This window comes from Choristoneura fumiferana, chromosome 16 (assembly GCF_025370935.1).
Source record: "Choristoneura fumiferana chromosome 16, NRCan_CFum_1, whole genome shotgun sequence".
NCBI classification, from domain to species: domain Eukaryota; kingdom Metazoa; phylum Arthropoda; class Insecta; order Lepidoptera; family Tortricidae; genus Choristoneura; species Choristoneura fumiferana.
In genome coordinates this window covers 16,804,276-16,821,935 of record NC_133487.1, presented here as the reverse complement: position 1 = coordinate 16,821,935, position 17,660 = coordinate 16,804,276, and the positions used below count along the sequence as shown (strand labels likewise).

The 17,660-nt window shown below is 37.4% G+C and overlaps 1 protein-coding gene across 2 annotated transcripts in view; it reads right to left on the bottom strand.

Annotated features, from left to right (window-relative positions):
* Positions 1–288: 288 nt before the first annotated feature.
* Positions 289–17,660, bottom strand: part of LOC141436383 (potassium channel subfamily K member 6-like) — an 86,525-nt gene continuing 69,153 nt past the window's right edge. For both annotated transcript variants that reach the window (XM_074099334.1, XM_074099333.1), the window contains 4 exons: positions 10,036–10,176; positions 7,652–7,861; positions 6,467–6,655; positions 289–5,611 (listed from right to left, as the gene is read on the bottom strand). In XM_074099334.1, the coding sequence (XP_073955435.1) occupies positions 5,310–5,611; positions 6,467–6,655; positions 7,652–7,861; positions 10,036–10,176 (842 nt within the window). In that variant the 3' untranslated portion in view covers positions 289–5,309. The remainder of the gene's footprint in view (positions 5,612–6,466; positions 6,656–7,651; positions 7,862–10,035; positions 10,177–17,660) is intronic.

Sequence of the window (17,660 nt, the reverse complement as noted above, 5' to 3'; positions counted from 1 at the left end):
ACGAATGTTTGTTCTCGGGTCTTGGGTTTAATATGTATGTATTTATCTATTTAAGTACACCTAGCGTCCATAGAACAAGCTTGCTTAGTTTGGGACTAGGTCAATTGGTGTGAAGTGTCCCATGATATTTATTTATATATTTATTATTAAACTTTGGCCGAAAGTAGGATCTCGTCAAAAGTGTAGAATGTATCTTCCGAAGCCAATTTTTGAGGCTTCTTTATTCTTAAGTATATCGTCCTACACGATTTCTAAACAAGAAAAAAACTGCGATTCAATAAAACAACGTTCACATTTGAAGCTGGTTTATTGTATGAACTTTGTGTACAGATTTTAGGTTTAATTTACGGTTACCTATCCACTTAAAGCATTTATGTGTTATTGTACTTTTAATGCACTAATGTCTACGATCTACACAAAATGTACTATTGTGATTTTATCTCTATTAAGGGCATATATTGTTATATTAATTTCTGACATCAATTGGCTCTTGACACCCAGTAAAATTACTGCAGATAGGTATTTTAAATTAAATTATGTAGCTATGCTATATTATTATTAAAATTATACCTTACGCCTAATATGTATAGATACATTTTTACTTAGTAATTAATTTTGAAAAAGATCGTTCAACAAAATGAGAATCTATTTTATTACCATGCAAGTCGAGTGAAGAAATGATGTATTGTTCCCTGTAAAGTATTTCTTACAAATATGGTATACAAAAGAATAAAAAAAAAATTGGAGTAACCTGCTGGATGCAAAAGATATTTCACTCCATTCTTTCATTGAGTGGAATGTAGGTGGTGATAAATGTGATAATCATATTCTAAGACCATTTATGGTTTTAGATTCCATTCCTCATCCTCACATTTATTTACAGTGAATAAGATGGTGCGGCGAAACAATATTTGTCTAATTGTATCTACATTTATACATAAAGAAAAAAATATATTTTACGATTCGTAGATTTTACGTGTATTTTGTAGCTTTTTTTAGTCGAATAATATTGTCATTGCGCTTCGCTTGCGAAGGGTTGCTATGCTAATGTACTTTGTAGGTTCCTCTTTATAAATAGTGATTTAATTTGATAATATTTTAATCAGTCACAGCCACACTAGATGAAAGTTAAGATGCAAATGGCAAATTTAAAGTAGCCATTCGCGCCCGACCGGATTGCCAACCGTAAGAGAACAAAAGAAACTAAGTGCTTAGGTATTATCCTATAGTTTATTAATATTTGTAGGTCAGTAAGTAATAAAGTTCTTCGGGCTGTTTATAATGTATTCTGCTTTAACTTTCTCTCTTAGTCATACTTATAACTGCATCCTTTTCATGCTGGGCCTTACGGCCGGGCCGCAAATAGCAGGTATTATATCGTGATCTAACACAGTTAATACAAAACTATGGGCTACAAAAATCTCCTACGTATAAATGTGCCGGCGCATATCAAAGTCGCTAAAATCAATACAAATTGGTATAAATAATGTGCGTTCTCATTTTCATTAAGTTTTTTTTTCTTTATCTTTACATGTTAGTATAAATTATTCTTACCGAGATAATCTTTCGCGGAAGTGCCCTGGCTTCGTGTGGGTGTAGTTTTTAGGAAATGGAGTTGACGTGTAGTGTCTTAAATTAGATAACTTTTTTGAAAATTACACCCTTACGCAGCTGGGGCGGCCCGCTAGCAACAAATTCAAACAAATTCAACAAGTTCAAAATGTAGTACCAATTTTGAAGACTTGGCAATTTTGATCTGCATCGACACAAATAAATTGCATTACACGCTACATTTTCATTTTTTTTTCTCTAGGTACGTAAGATTAATAATAATAATATTTTTTGAGAATTCCGTACAATTATTTTCTAACTTTAATATTTCGATAATCTCTGGTTCTACTAAATTATTGGTCGACTATCACACAGAGTTGATACGTACATGTATATAAGTAGACTATGTATAAATATCAGCTTTTATTTTTTATAAAATACGACCATTTCTGCTAGACACGCAACACAAATACAATTTCCTAAATTATAATGAGAGACATTCTGATGTAACATTAAACTTTATTATGAAGAAACTATGTAGCAGCATGTCAAGTTTGCTCAAAACTAAATCTCAACTTCTTTTATCCGGAACAGTACAAGAAAGGTTCTTAGAGTTTCTAAAAATTTGAAACAATATTTAGGTACCTATGTTGCTACATGGTTTTGACGATGATAGGTACAGACTTACAGATTGTGATAAAACAAAAATAATAATCAAGGGGTGCTGTCTTACATTTTCACAAATATACACAGACAACTTATAGATATTGCTAAGTAAGAAAAAAATTAGTTACGTAATTTCACTGCTACCGTGAACTGCTTCAACTTTGCTCTCTGGCCCCAACATTGCCTGATTCGATTTAGAGTCGATAACATAGCACCCTTTAGGTTTTTAAACTTTTATCCCCCGTAATAAAAATTCCCGTGTAAATAAAAGTTTAAAACCTATAAGAGTGCTAAGTCGATAGATTTTAAATCAAATCAGGCAATGTTGGGGCCAGAGGGCAAAGTTGAAGTAGTTTACGGTATTTGTTGTACGCAACTGTATCCTATTATATTAGTAGTATGAATTATGTACAATGAGCATAACTTTGACACAATCGGTGTGAAGGTAACTGTGCTCCCTTACACTGTTTTAATTGTTAACAATTGTCTCATTTAGTTTAGCTCTTGTTACAAAGTCATTGATATGTTGTCGAGTTTATTTTAGTGTTATTTTATATTATTTCGTATTAAAAAGTTTGTAAACCGTATACGTATTCAGTGGATTTATTTTTTCAGTCTATTTGATGCTGGCCATTTTTAATGCAGTGCTATAAAAATAAAATTAAACCAACGGCAGCCATAACTGAATTGCCAGATAAATCCACTCTAACCATTTGGGAGATTACCCTTGAAACAAAGTGATAATAACGCTAATTCGGTGATTTGAAATGCAGTATTTTTTAATTATGGCTAAAGCATGAAATATAGCGATCCTGTTCGGCAAATTCAGCATTTAAACAAAAAAATAATTGCAATTTATCTATCTTTGAAATAAACTCATTGTGGATTTGTATAATTTTGATTTAACAGACTGGATTCTAGATTTGAAAAAAAAAACCGTTAGTAGGTAAAACAAAAAAAAAACTTCTTTCGCAGATTGGCTTGGATGGACTTATCTAAATAAAAAAAAAACAGTCCTATAAATAGATTTATTTTATTTTAACTGTATTTTCCTCAAAAACCACATGGAATTTGTAACAAAACCAGTTTTTTACCCTTTTATTAATACCAAAATCTTAAAATGGCAGAATTGGATTTACCTGAGTTTGAAGTTAAACGACTCATTCATTATACTCGCGCCCATTAAAAACATTACCTACGTGCCTACGTATTTTACAAATCTCGCTTACCCATAGACAATAGCGCAACTTCCACAAGTACTGACAACTTTGTAAAATTTTAAAACGCTCGACGCGGAACGACCGTGGGAGTGTATGATCCGCTTTATGAAGAAATGAAATCTCTATCTATGTGAAAATAGAAAAGTGAAAATTTGAAAAATCCTTTCAGTCTTAACGTGCTCAGTTCTGCTAGTTTCACCAGCATTTTGTTTTCGACAAAAATTTCAACGGATGTGTGCAAATTGCCTTTTGTTTTTATTTATGAAATTTTCAGGACGGTCAAAATATGTATTGAAAGTAATGCACAGTCTGATAGAGAACATTTAACTTCTACTTATTACTTACACCTTACTAGATTGAATATGCAATTAAAATGTACCTATATGTATTTTTTCAGTTTTTGTAAAAATTAATAAATAAAAAAAATACAAAAAAAGGTTTATCGTTAGTCCCTTTAATTTTTTTTTGTTTGTTTCTTTTGTAAATTAGGTACAGTCGAGTTCATAAACTTTTGAGCAAAAATATGATCAAAATATCTGAACACTACTATTGCTAACGGCGTAGAAGCGTGTACAGATATTTTTGATAAAATTTTTGCTCACAAGTTACGAACTCGACTGTACCTACTCAAGTTGATGAAATACACTAGAACTAGTTCTTAACCTTTTCGCCGCCACGTCAAATACAAAAGACATCACCCATACGCCAGGATTCTATATTGTAATGCCTAAAATTGAACCTTAACACATTTGACGAAGGTTGCTTTTGCATTGAGGTAATGGACGTATAAAATAGGTCGTTGGCGTAGAACCTGCGGTGCGTAAATACTCGTACCTATGAGTCGTTATCGTCGAAAAGGTTAAAGCCCCGCACCCTTCTTAGTCGGGTAAAAAGGTATATTTATTTATTTATTTTCATTAATCAATAAGTACTTACACAGTTTTCCAATGAGATTTTACGAACACGTTTTTATGTAACTAAAAATAAAATATAGTTTTTCCATTTAACATTTAATTATCCCGTTTCATTCATTACATGGGAAGAGCATTTCATTCTTTTGTTAAACTATTCAAATATTTGAAACTTCACAGTTTTATTTATTTACACTAACATTATGTTATTTTTTTTTAATTTATCATTTGAAGAAAAAATACAACGGAAAAGTTTTAGTGACAAAATAAAAAAATGACGATCACTGTGCACAAAGAAAGTGGCTGCCAAAAAACTTAAGAGCAAAAAACTAAACGTCAATCTACCTACTGCCCAACATTGCCAATTTTTTTAAAAGTTCTATCCATGGAGCAAAAGTGCTACTGCCGATAATAAAAACGAGCCTACGGTAGAAAATACCAATAATACTAAGTCTAACTTGTTTCCAATATACATAAAAACCACACCCGATGTTTACAATTTCTTTTTTGGATTGTATTGATCGATCTTGTACCAGCACCAGCCTGTCAGAATGGACACACGAAACGACAAAGCGAGTATGACTATGGTCACTAGCCGTAGTAGCCGTACTAAAATCTCAATTTAAAACGGTATTTCCGATAAAACTTCACGGCATCTTTTTGGAATAAAAACACATAAAATGATTTTGGATTTTAACCAGAGGTCCGTGATTCAAATCACATTGAAGAAATTTTTATTGCCTCTTTTCAGAGAGACATACACCCGTTCAATCTGGTTATTATCAGCTTAATATTTTATAACCAATAAGATTAGAAACCAACAAAAGGCGCAGTATTGTCCCTTGTTTTGGTAATACTCGTAGTTGGTTTTGATTTGGTTTCTGGACATTAACTTACGTACGACCACCAATTTCTATGTGTCTTTATTCCAAACACCTTTTGTCGCTTCCAAATGTCCAAATTAATGCACCCTCATATCCCTAGCATGAACAGGCGTGGTGTCCTCAGGACTGGGACTGTCGTCAAGATGTGGTCTGATGTGGACGACGGAGCGACGCTGATCGTGGTGGTTGTAGTCATCCCTCATCACCAGACCGCCGATGCCGTACCCCGGCCCCATCAATCCGGAGCCGCTGAGACGCATTTTCTCAGGATCCTCGTCAAGTTTCACGGTCGAGAAGACAGTGCTCAGGTTCAGTTGTGGGATATCGTAGAAGACGGTCAGGGTCAGCATCAGGAAAGTCAGGCCGGTGAGCAAGTAGACTGGAATAAATGATAAATGAAAACTGTGAGGTGGCGTCCATAGCTACACTTTAACAGCCTTATTCATAAAAAGTTAGAGCCTCCTTGAAGGCCCGATGCTAAAAACATGATTCATAAACGTCTGTTAGCGCTAATCAGTCGATCAAGGCTCTGCTAAAGTTAGAGGACCGTAGACCTTCCTTTATCTCCCTGCTAAGTCACAAAATGGCCGCCACAAGTTTGAACAGCTGACTTTGACAAGAGCAAAAAACCATACCGAAGTTCAGATATTTATAGTGAAGGCAGAGCTACGCAAAGATTAAAAAAAAACAGGAAAATTGATTTTCAGGAATTTGTATTTAAAAATCCTCTAAATTAGCAACAATAAATTAACAATAAATATGAAAAATAAAATTAGGATGATTAACATAATTACTGCTTTTTGCACAACATAAACATGCGGACCGGAAATGGCGGGAAAACAAACATCTCGCTTTTTATTTTTTTCCTGCTAATTTGCTGTCACTGCGGTCAATTTTTTTTTATATAGCATTTTTTCATTAGGTATTGGATGATCAGCAGGCAGCTAGCAAGCAAAATTCACAAGCTACCTGCAAATTTTTCAGCTTCATTGTTTAAGAGTGGATGTTTTGATTTAGCAGAGAATAACAGCAGAGGGACATTCTGGTTATGAAAAAAACGCTACTTGCATAGTTTTAGCCAGTAAATTTTCACTAGCAGTTTATAAGAGTGGACTTAATAAATACCCCTGGGGAATACCTTTGATGACAGTCTTTGTAATACATATCTAATTCTGAACAACTGACCACTGTTCAGTAATGAACATTTGGGTTAACAGTACCTCTAAATACTTACAAGTCGTAGCTACTTTGTACAGCGGCCGGTACTCCTGGCCAGTCGAGTCGCCTGGTATGTAGTCGCCTAGCCCGATGGTGGTCAGCGAGATGAAGCAGTAGTAGAATGAGTCCAGGAAGCCCCAATCCGGCTCCAGGGCCGCGAATGCTGCTGCCGGTATGACCAGGAAGAATATCACCAGGATTAACACTGAAATGGAGAAACAAATTGGTAATTATCAGGCACCTGTTTGTAGGTATTCTTTGGTAGGTAGCCGAGGCAGTATTGTCTAACGCGCCGCGGGGTCTCGTGATCGCATTCACCATCTCTTTCTATCCTCATTTTTAACCCCCGACGTAAAGAGAGGGGTGTTATAAGTTTGACCGCTATGTGTGTCTCTCTGTGGCACCGTAGCTCTTAAACGGGTGGATCGATTTAAATGCGGTTTTTTTATTTGAAATCAGGTTTTCTAGCAATGGTTTAGCCGTTTTAGACATAAGTATTGAACTTTGAAGTGACAAAGTCGGGGGCTTTCCAACTTTTTGTTGGTTAGGTTATATACCATGTGATGAAAACGATTGTGATTCCATTCCGCGTGCATTAGACAATAAGGCCTCCGGACACACAGACTAAGGACAAGTGGCGGAACTGGTGTGGTAGGCCAGTGGTTCTCTTCGGGTCGCTGATCCAGCACAGTAAGTTGGTGCGCCAGATGGGATTCGACCCTGCATCTCATGACTATACGCGCCAAGTGTGCTACCAACTGCTTCACGGAGTTGCCGATTAATACACCGAAACTTTGATCGCTTACATACGCGAATATCATAAGTCAAAAATATGAGATGTCGTCGAGAAAACGCACTGCTGATAAAATATAATAATATTATTTAGATATCTAGACTCCATTGGCATGGCGCCGTGACAACTCGATTCTCACCGGGTTGCCTACATTTTTTAGGTGACTAGATTGATTCCAGGGTAGGCAGTTGGTATTTTGCGCAACAGTAACGCGCCGCCAGCACCAGGGCTGCTTACCCTGCTGCCTACCCAATACGCGCCATAGGATGACATGGATCATGCATGGCAGAGGTTGTGTACGCTAACTGCGTGCGAGTTGCTGCATCCAAAGACCCTTCTACCTAACTCAAATTTCTCGTATTATCCGGGTTACCTAACGAATGTGTTCAGCCTTCGCCATTGACTCACCTATAATCGCAAGATGCACCAGGCGAATAGTGAAAGGACGGTAAAGGTGACCGAGGGAAGCGTTCAGGGTCCTCAGAAGCGCCGTAGCCGGCAGCAGCAGACGCTCCACCAGCGCCGAGAGCAGCACCAGTGTCAACGGGATCCCGAGGATTGCATACACCATGCAGAACAGCTTTCCGGGCTTGGAGAGCGGAGTCACGTGACCGTAGCCTGCGTACAAAAATATTATTATAAAATAGCTAGCCTATCCCACTGCTGAGGAAAGGCTTCTCCTCGATATTTCCACTGCATACAAGGGCCAGTCCTTCAAGAAATAGTTCAGTTCAATGCACCATTGCCGTCTAGGCCTGCCGGTCGTCTTTTCAAATTGGTGGGCGTCCACTTGGGTTGGTGGATGGTTCGGATACGAAACTGCATGACTCAAATCACTGATGTAGGTCGAACGGCGCGCGTCTAAACTCAAGTGTGACTAGGCTGGCCATGTTTGCCGCATGCCGGACGAATTGTGGGTCAAGATAACCACCGAGAGGAAAAAAATATAATTCAAAAATGTAACAACCTAATAATTTGTATCTTCCTTTTTCCACCAAATTAAAAACTTTATCAGCTGCCAAAGCGTTACCGATTGCTTGTTACTTTCGCGGGTAATTTACGACAGCTTTAATACAATATTCATTAGTCCAAGATAAATGATGTGTTTGTTGTACGAAAATTCAGTCGATCAATCATACCGTGTGGCTATAAAGAATATGAAAAATCCTGGTCAATTTCCCTTTCATTAATCAAAACTGGACGTTAAGCATAAAGCCACTTACTTTCTGCAAAATATGTTTTTATGCCTTCGTGAGAAGTATTTATCTCTAGAAATAAAACGTATAATGTACCTACCTACCTACTTTGAAAGGTATGAAATTATGACGCCATGAATAAATATTACGGCTTCCTCTTCCTGTGCCACAATATGCTTGACATGAACAGTCAAAGTACCTATTTGATAACAGTATCAAATGATTATTTATTACGAATTGTATTAGATATATTTTCTACGAGATAGTGATTGCCTATAATCTCGTCGTGTCGACGCAAAGTATACTTACAATACTTAGATCATCATCATCAGCCAGAAGACGTCCACTGCTGAACAAAGGCCTTCCTCTTAGAACGCCACAATGAACGACAACTCACCACTTGTTTGGTTTCCCGCAACTCTCACGATGTCGTCAGTCCACCTGGTGGGAGCCTGCCAAAGCTTCGTCTTCCGGTTCGTGGTCGCCACTCAAGGACTTTTCTCCCCCAACGGTTATCTGTTCTTCGAGCGATGTGCCCGCTCATTTCCACTTCAACTTGCATATTTTTCCAGCTATGTCGGTGACTTTATTTCTTCGACGAATTTCCGTATTCCGGAATACTTAGATGTAGCGAAAAAACATTTTTACACAGGCCAAGTAAAAATAAACCTTATATCAATGTCATAAATAATAATAATAATAAAGCCTCATTTATTTCCTTAATAACCATAATTCAGATAATAATAATTTAACAATAATTTCATAACAATTTCATATTATATTCTCATAGCAATTTTATAATAATTTCATGTCATGCATCACTAATATTTGTATCATTGATTTTTAATTAAATATGTTCAATTTTTATTATTATTAAGGGCGCCGGCAGCTTCCGCGTAAGCGCAGCATTAGCTGAGTTTGCTCCTTTTGCCGCAGGACAGACTACTTGCAAAGTTATATTCCTATTTTTTTTAATACTCTTTTTATATAATCTGTGCTGTATTTTACTATTTTATCTTGTATTGTTTATATTGTTGTATTGTATTGTTTGTACTGTTGGCAATTTAATATTTTCTTTCTTTCTTTCTTTCCTCCATGTCCATCCATTTAACTCTTATCTGCTGCTTTTGGAATCCAGTTCTTGCCGGCTATTCTATTTATCTCGTCTATCCATCTTTACTTTGGTCGTCCTCTGTTTCGTTTATTATTTGGCCCTATCCATTTAGTTATTTTGTTTGTCCATTTACTTTTGTTCATACGGGACACGTGACCAGCCCATTTCCACTTTAATTTCTTACAATGTTCTAAGGCATCTAATTACTTTTGTTATCTTCCTTATATCTGTGCTTCGTTTCCTATCTTTCATTTTTATATTAAGAATGCTTCGTTCCATCGCTCTTTGACAAGTTTGAATTTTATTTTTTATATGATTGTTGTAGATCCATGTTTGGCTGACATGGAAATGTCATGGAAATGTAATGCTAAATACTGACATGGAAAACACTGAAATGTATAACAGTTATATGATTGTGATCGCGAGTGTCAGAAACGTTACGCCTCGTTACGCAATAGACCCTCTGCTTTGCCACAACTTACCAATGGTGGTGACGACGGTGGATGAGAAGAACAGCGACTGTCCGAAACTCCAGTTGGGTCCACCGCTCACGTTCTGAGCAGCCGGTACTCCCCGATTGGAGGCTTGCACCACCACCTCCAATAGCGACTCCAAGTCATCAGCTGTGGAAGAAACATCTGGTTGAGATTGTGGAATCAGAAACTAAGGGTTTTCTCCTGAGTATCAGCGTGGCAGATTATGGGTATGATAGATTACCGCTGCTGTGTTGCGACCCTACAAGATCGAGACTATAAGAGGTACAACGGAAGCAAGCATATGTGAGTGCAAAAGTCTTTTAATTCGTTACTGCTTATGTATACTATCTTTTAACCGTTAAATCTGGCATTTGATTTGAAACTCCGAGATTGCACTGAATTCATTTTAGTCTCAGTATGTTCTTCTACTTAGTCTATTTGCTGATAGGATATTTTGCTTATTCAGCCGTTTTCTCTCTCTCTCTGTGTCAGATGGAGAAAGAAAAAAAAAGTACATGTGGAGTGTGGTATGCGTGTATTGAAGCGTGATGAGATGATGTACGTTTAAATTTGAACGAAGAATGAATACTGAGTTTGAGTGAAGAACAAATGAGATGTTATGGCAGTTGACGACGTACGACGAACGTAAACAGGCGTGTGTTTGTTGTGTTTTTCTTTCTGACGTAATTTTTTACGATTTGTATTATTTTTTTCAAATTCGCTGACCAATAAAGGCAACTACAATTTCATTCACGCACGAACTGGTTCCCACATACATTATCACGGCCAGAATTTATTTGCACAACTCAGTGCAAATGGTATAGTCATTTTAATATTAGGCATTTTAGTCCATGCATACGACCATTTCATGAAATACTACGGATTTATTTAAAAACATCTCGTATAGAATTCGAGCAGTTTGCATTGTTCACACCACAAGGAACTGCAGCATTGCGGTATGTGCAGCTGTGCATAGCACTTCAAAAAGCTTAAATGCTTATTCTGAACAGATACACGCCAGGATTTTTTGTTGAATTTTAATTTCTAAAAATTCATTTAATGATTCCGTACGGTACCTACCTGAAGGGTGTCAGAACCCTAATTACTGTTACAGAGATAGAACGAAGAGAAAGGGAATATCTATACAAAAAACGTATAATATTATTTTAGTTTTTTTGGCGTAGGTATCACGTGCTAAAAAACATTAAATTAAAAAAAATCGAAAACCTGACTGCCTTAAAAACTAAAAGGAAGAAAATAAGTTTAGTGGTCTAAAATTGTTAAGTAGCTAATTTAAAGTTCAACAGTCGGGACTCATTTAAATCGTGACCAGCTCAAAAATTCTTAGTAATGGGTCCCGACTGTTCAACTTTAAATTAGCTACTTAACAGTTTTAGACCACTAAACTTATTTTCTTCCTTTTAGTTTTTAAGGCAGTCGGGGTTTTTTTATTTTTATTTAATGTTTCTTATACATATACATACATACATACTTACATACATACATACGCTCGAAAAACATAACCCTCCTTCGGGCAGTCGGGTAAAAAAAAAGGTGTCGCACGGCGTGTCGTCACGGCCCCCACTCCTGCAGGGCTATTACAAAACTCGAACCTCGAAGTTCGTGTCGTGCGATCCCTCTAACACTTCTACTATATAATACAAGAGCGAGAGGGACGGTACGACACGAACTTCGAGTTTCGAGATTCGTAGTAGCCCTGCTGAACTTTGAAGCGCTTTATCTTTGTCATTTTTTGTTCTTTTGGCAAGAGAAAGAAAACGTGGCCAATGTTTTTTGATAACTTAACTGATGGACTAAATCCCACTAATATTATAAATGCGAAAGTTTGTAAGTCTGTTTGTTTCTAACCTCATCATGTCTAAAGCACTGGACAGATTTACTTAGATGAAATTTGCTGTACAGATAGTTTGAGTCCCGGTGAAGGACATAGGATAGTTTTTTTCCTGGAAAATTGCATAGTTCTCGCGGGATAGTGATAAATGAATTCTGCGCAGACGGAGTCGCGGGTAACAGGCTAGTAGAATATATTTCAAGTAACTACCCAATGCAGCGAAGAGATTAAAACGTACCTACGTATTTAGGTAGGAATTCTATCTAGTGTTAAAAAACAAGAAGTCTCCGAAATCCGCAGTCCAAGAGAGTCAGACGCAACTGCAACGCGTGAATAAAGTAGATCATTTTTTAATAAGGAATGTTTCAGGAACTGGGTTACATACATAGCAAATTTCGGCGCTTTAATGAAAAAATAAAGTTAACACTGAATAAAACACGCATTCCACCACGGCAAGTAGGTTTTTGTGCAAAATTACATTTGAAATTTACCATGCTTTTGATGAAGGAAAGCATCGTGAGGAGATCTGCACATGCCTGTGAAAAAATAAATCGTGTGTGTAAAGTTGAGCCCACGTGGGAGCTACGGCTCAAGTTCTCTCGTTCTGGAAGGTGGCCTGTGCCCTGCATTGAGCAAGTATATAGGCCGAGCGAGATGAAGTAGATAAGTGGGCGTTAGAATATTTTCAACAAAAATTAACGTGATTATCATCTTTGTCTCTGAAACATTCTGTGATAAGAACTAATTACGTTTGATAACGTTAAAAACTGGTTGATACAGGTGATAATACATTTCTGTTCCTGTCACTTAGCTCTACATTAAGTTTTTAGGTTATACTAAACTAGCTATCATCTATAAAAGTATCTTACAGTAGCAACACCTGCTTCCAGAGTTTAAGAAGGGTATCATCAGAACATTCCATTTTCAATATCAGTTTCCCCGCAATATCAATATCGTATCTTCCATTCCCGATACTAGAACCTTTGTGAAATGAAGTCAACGCTTCACCGTGCCAACCCTACCCTTAGATCCTCATTAATAATGAATGACGTTCGCCACAACGCTGGCTTAGTTGAAAAAAGGTCTATCTTCAAATTGTTCAATGCTGAGCGATTCCATTTACCCGTCAGTATTAGCCATAATGGTGATTTACCACCGGTGAGGCGAGACGAGACGAGGCGAGACGAGAATTGAAATTTGTATGCATTCGCCCGCCGCGAGCCGCCGTGGACCGTCTCGCCTCGCAGGTGGAAAATCACCATAAGATTCGTTGTAAATCAATCCAGTGGAAAGATATAACACGACTATATGATGCTATGAGGTGATACTTTGTACTTTGAGGTGATGATTTGTAGTGATGAGACGATACGTATTTAGTGGAATACGGTTTTGGAATAGGTTTTATCATGAACGCCAAAGGACGTGCGTGCGCGTGCGTCTTTTAGCGTATTAACGGGTATTTACGTTTACATGTATGCATTTATGAGCACGGCGACTCAAAACGTTAACGCGCAACTCAGGTTTGCAACTCGGCAACTTTAAAATTTTAATAAGCCAGCTACGTAAACTGCTTCAACTTTGCCCTCTGGCCCCAACATTGCCTGATTTGATTTAGAGTCGATAACTTTCTAACGATTCTCTGCTTGAGACGCGATAGGTCAAAATACTAGGCCACCACGTTTGTTTATTTTTATTTTTAACTTCATTGAATGTATTCTATTTAATTTAATTTCAATGATTTAATTTTTAATTTTGTTAATTTTTTTATATTGTACACCAAGAAAATGGTAGATCATAAAGGGACACACAAAAACACGAGGATCTTATTTATATGTATACATGCTGTATATAAATAAGATCAGTATGTATGCTGCATACATACTGTGGTCATGCAATAAACGATTTCATTTCATTTCATTTCACGGCTCTGAGACGTGCAGTTATCCGGGTTTGTTTAATTAAATTCTGCGAATCCTTGCTAACTAGAGAACTAACAAGGTACTTTTTAAGTTTCCGAGAACAGCAGGAAGGGTAAATACTTTTACTCAGAGGACATATAGACTTTCCCCAGCGCAATGTACGCGTACAATGTAGTTATGTAAAATTCCACCAGCCCATAAAGCTGGTAGGTAGTCTCGATAAGTTGACACGCATGACCGCTTTATCACCCGTATATCACGTTAACTACTCGTAATTGTCGAGTGTCTGTACAGGGGGTAGTCAGATAACCCTGCTAGGGTCGGCAGTCAGGCGGTGACAACTTTAAGGGAAGGGAAAAAAGGATAAAAAAATCCCCGAGGTAAAAAGAAGGCTGTTATAGGTTTAACGCATGTCTGTCTGTAGCATCGTAGCTCTTAAAAGGATGTGTTAGTAACATAAAAACTTTTTTATTTGACCGAACGTTATTGTTGCTGGCCATCAACAATGTGATTGTAGTTCTACTTTTTAAGATTAAAAATAAAAGTTGCTTTTCTGTCATAAGAAAGTTAACACGCATTTTTATTTCACAAACTAATTTTAATGTTGTTATAAACATTTAATGGTCCTTCGCCTGTATATAATATTATAAACCAGTGTAAAAATTAAGTGTAGCGTCATAGCTAACTGTATTTTTTAACAAGCGAGTGTACAGTTGTAAAAATGTCTGTAGATAAATTGAGCCGCAGCAAAGCTTACTATAAGGGTCTAATCACGAGAATCGCGAATTATGTCGCCGATAACAAATATCAAGAACCTACTGATCTCGAAGTACGCATAGACCAGATCAATAAGGCGTATTCTAAATACTCCGATTTGAAGGCGGAGGTTCTCGCTCTAGAAGACGGCGCCAAAGAGCTCGAAGACTCGGACGAGACTGAGGAATTGTACCTCGATGTTCTCTCGCGAATGAAGACGGCGTTGAATGCCATGCGAGAGCCACAAAATATACAGTCGTCGACTAGATATGCGTTCGTTGAAAATGTAAATAATATGTAAAAAAATTACCAGCACTCGAAATACCCATATTCGACGGCAAAGATATTTGCAAGTATAGAGGATTTATTGATTTATTCAAGGCCGTCATAGGTAATGATAATAATTTATTGGATATTCAGAAATTATTTTATTTACGCAAATATCTATCTGCAGAAGCTCTAAATTTAGTTGACGGGCTGCCTATAGTCAGCGAATCTTACACGAAGTCCTTAGAGCTATTGGACAAAAGGTACAATAATACCTGTATCACAATAACAACTCATGTAAACAACATCCTCGACATCCCTCCACTATCTCGAGGGACGGCGGCGGGCCTGCGTGCGTTAGTGTCCACGGTTCGCCAGAACGTCGGCGCGCTGGAGAGCTTGTCGCAGCCGGTGCACGCGTGGGACATGGTGCTCGTGCCCGCGCTCTCGCGCAAGCTGGACCACTACACGTGCCGCGCGTACTTCGCCGATCGGAACCAGACTAAATTGCCTACTTTACAAGACTTTCTAGCATTTTTAGAACGCAGAGTTTGGAGGAGAGCCATAAGGTAGAAAATAAGATGCCTGTAAATAAGGTCAGTTCGAAATATCAATGTACAAATTTAGTTAATAATATTGAAGTTGTCTGTAAATATTGTTCATTATCTTGTCATAAGTTGTACAAATGCCAACGCTTCATTATGCAAGCCGTTGAAAATAGATTAGACTTTGTAAATAAAAATAATATCTGTAAAATATGTCTAAACAAACACGCCAACAAATGTAAATTTATATTTAAATGTGCTCATTGCAACAGCAAGGAACATAACTCGCTCCTGCACTTGGAGGAGCAGGCGCAAGTGTCCGCGACGGTGGGCGCCGCGTGCGGCAGCGCCCTCGGCGCGGGCGCGGCGGTGCTGCTGCCCACGGTCATCGTCAATGTTAAGGCGAGTGATGGACAAACCCAGAAGGTAAGAGCTTTACTTGACAGCGGGAGCCAAACCTCTTTCATAACTGCTGATTTGGCTAAAGCGCTGGGTCTTCCATCATTCAAGCGGGAATTTAAGATCGTGACCGTAGGACAGCAAGCGCAGCAAGTTGAACGTGCTGTCACTGTAAATATTAATTCGTAGTATTCGGGTTATTCTGCAGAAGTAAATTGTTCTGTTGTTAAAATATAACTTCGCCGATTCCTCAAGTAAAAGTTAATACTGCAGAGATTAATATTCCCAGTCACATTATGCTTGCTGACAGTACATTCAACATTCCTGGGCAAATTAATATGTTACTAGCTGCAGATGTATTATTTAACGTCTTGCTGCCCGAGCGAATAACGTTAGGCTCCGGTCGGTGCGTGCTACAGAACACAGCTTTAGGTTTTGTTATTTCTGGCAAGTTTATGCGCCAGTAGGCAGCAATATGTCTTGTACAGGAAGTGAAAGTCAATTTGTAAATACTATTCTTAAAAACTCTATAGAAACGGACTCTGTATCAAATCCTCATTCAAGATCAACTGTAGAGCAATCCATCGCTAGTAAAATGTCTCAAAATCCCGTCACCTTGAATGACTATAGATTTCAGGTGCCGTTGCCTTCCAAAGCTTCAATAAATAATTCTCGTATAGATGAGGCGTTCACAACAGCATTGCAGCGATTGAATGTTTTGCAGAAACATTTCACTACAGATCAAGTTGTTAATGTCAGGAGTGGAAATATATTTAAAGAATATCTATACTTAAGTAACGTCGTAATTAATAATTTACTTCAAAATAAATTTATAAGGTCTTAACATCTGGTAATTGCTCAATATTCTACCCATTTCGTTGTTTTAGTTACCATAGTTTTCAGAAAATTGTATATGCATAATATACTAAAAATCATACATAAACATTATTAAAAATTAAGCACCAGTTGTAACATTCCTCACGATATTTATTATCTTTAAAAAATTAATCGCATTTATTTTGTATTTTTATCTTTCCTGTGGTGGGGATATTTATGTTAGTAACATAAAAACTTTTTTATTTGACCGAACGTTATTGTTGCTGGCCATCAACAATGTGATTGTAGTTCTACTTTTTTAGATTAAAAATAAAATAGTTGCTTTTCTGTCATAAGAAAGTTAACACGCATTTTTATTTCACAAACTAATTTTAATGTTGTTATAAACAGGATGTACCGGTATTGTCCCAGCCTATATATGTATAGCCCCAGTGGGACGTCCCACTGCTGGGCACAGGCCTTCCCTCAGAATGAGAGGGCTTGGGTCATAGTTCCCACGCGGGCCCAGTGAGCATTGGGAACTTCATACACTCCATTGAATGGCGAGTTGAGCCGGTTTGGAAATATTGAATTTTCCTAAGTTGGTTAGGTTATTATACCTTGACAAGTTTGTATTATTTTTATTATACTTAATTACGTGTCCAAATCTTCTTGATCTTATATCTCGTCGGACATTTTATTTTTCTTTAGCAAGTGACCAAATTTAAAATTATTAAAATATTTGATTGCAATGACTAAGTATGTTATGTTTCTGTGAATGCAGTATCATGATGATGAACGTTGGACCTTACATACCTATAACACAGTATATATATAAGCTAAAGCAGTAGCAGTACCTGCGACTGCAGCACGCGAGACCCCCTTAGAGGCCGTGTAGAGCGCGCGTCTGTGTAGGTGTGTTCGTTTCGATCGATTTTTTCGTAGCTTCCCTACTGCTTTAGCTTATATATATATATATATACTGTGCCTATAACTAGAACATCATGAAATCATTATCATTTTATCATTACTATATAATGAGCTAGTCACGTTGTAGAAAGCAGTTTTGTACTTATC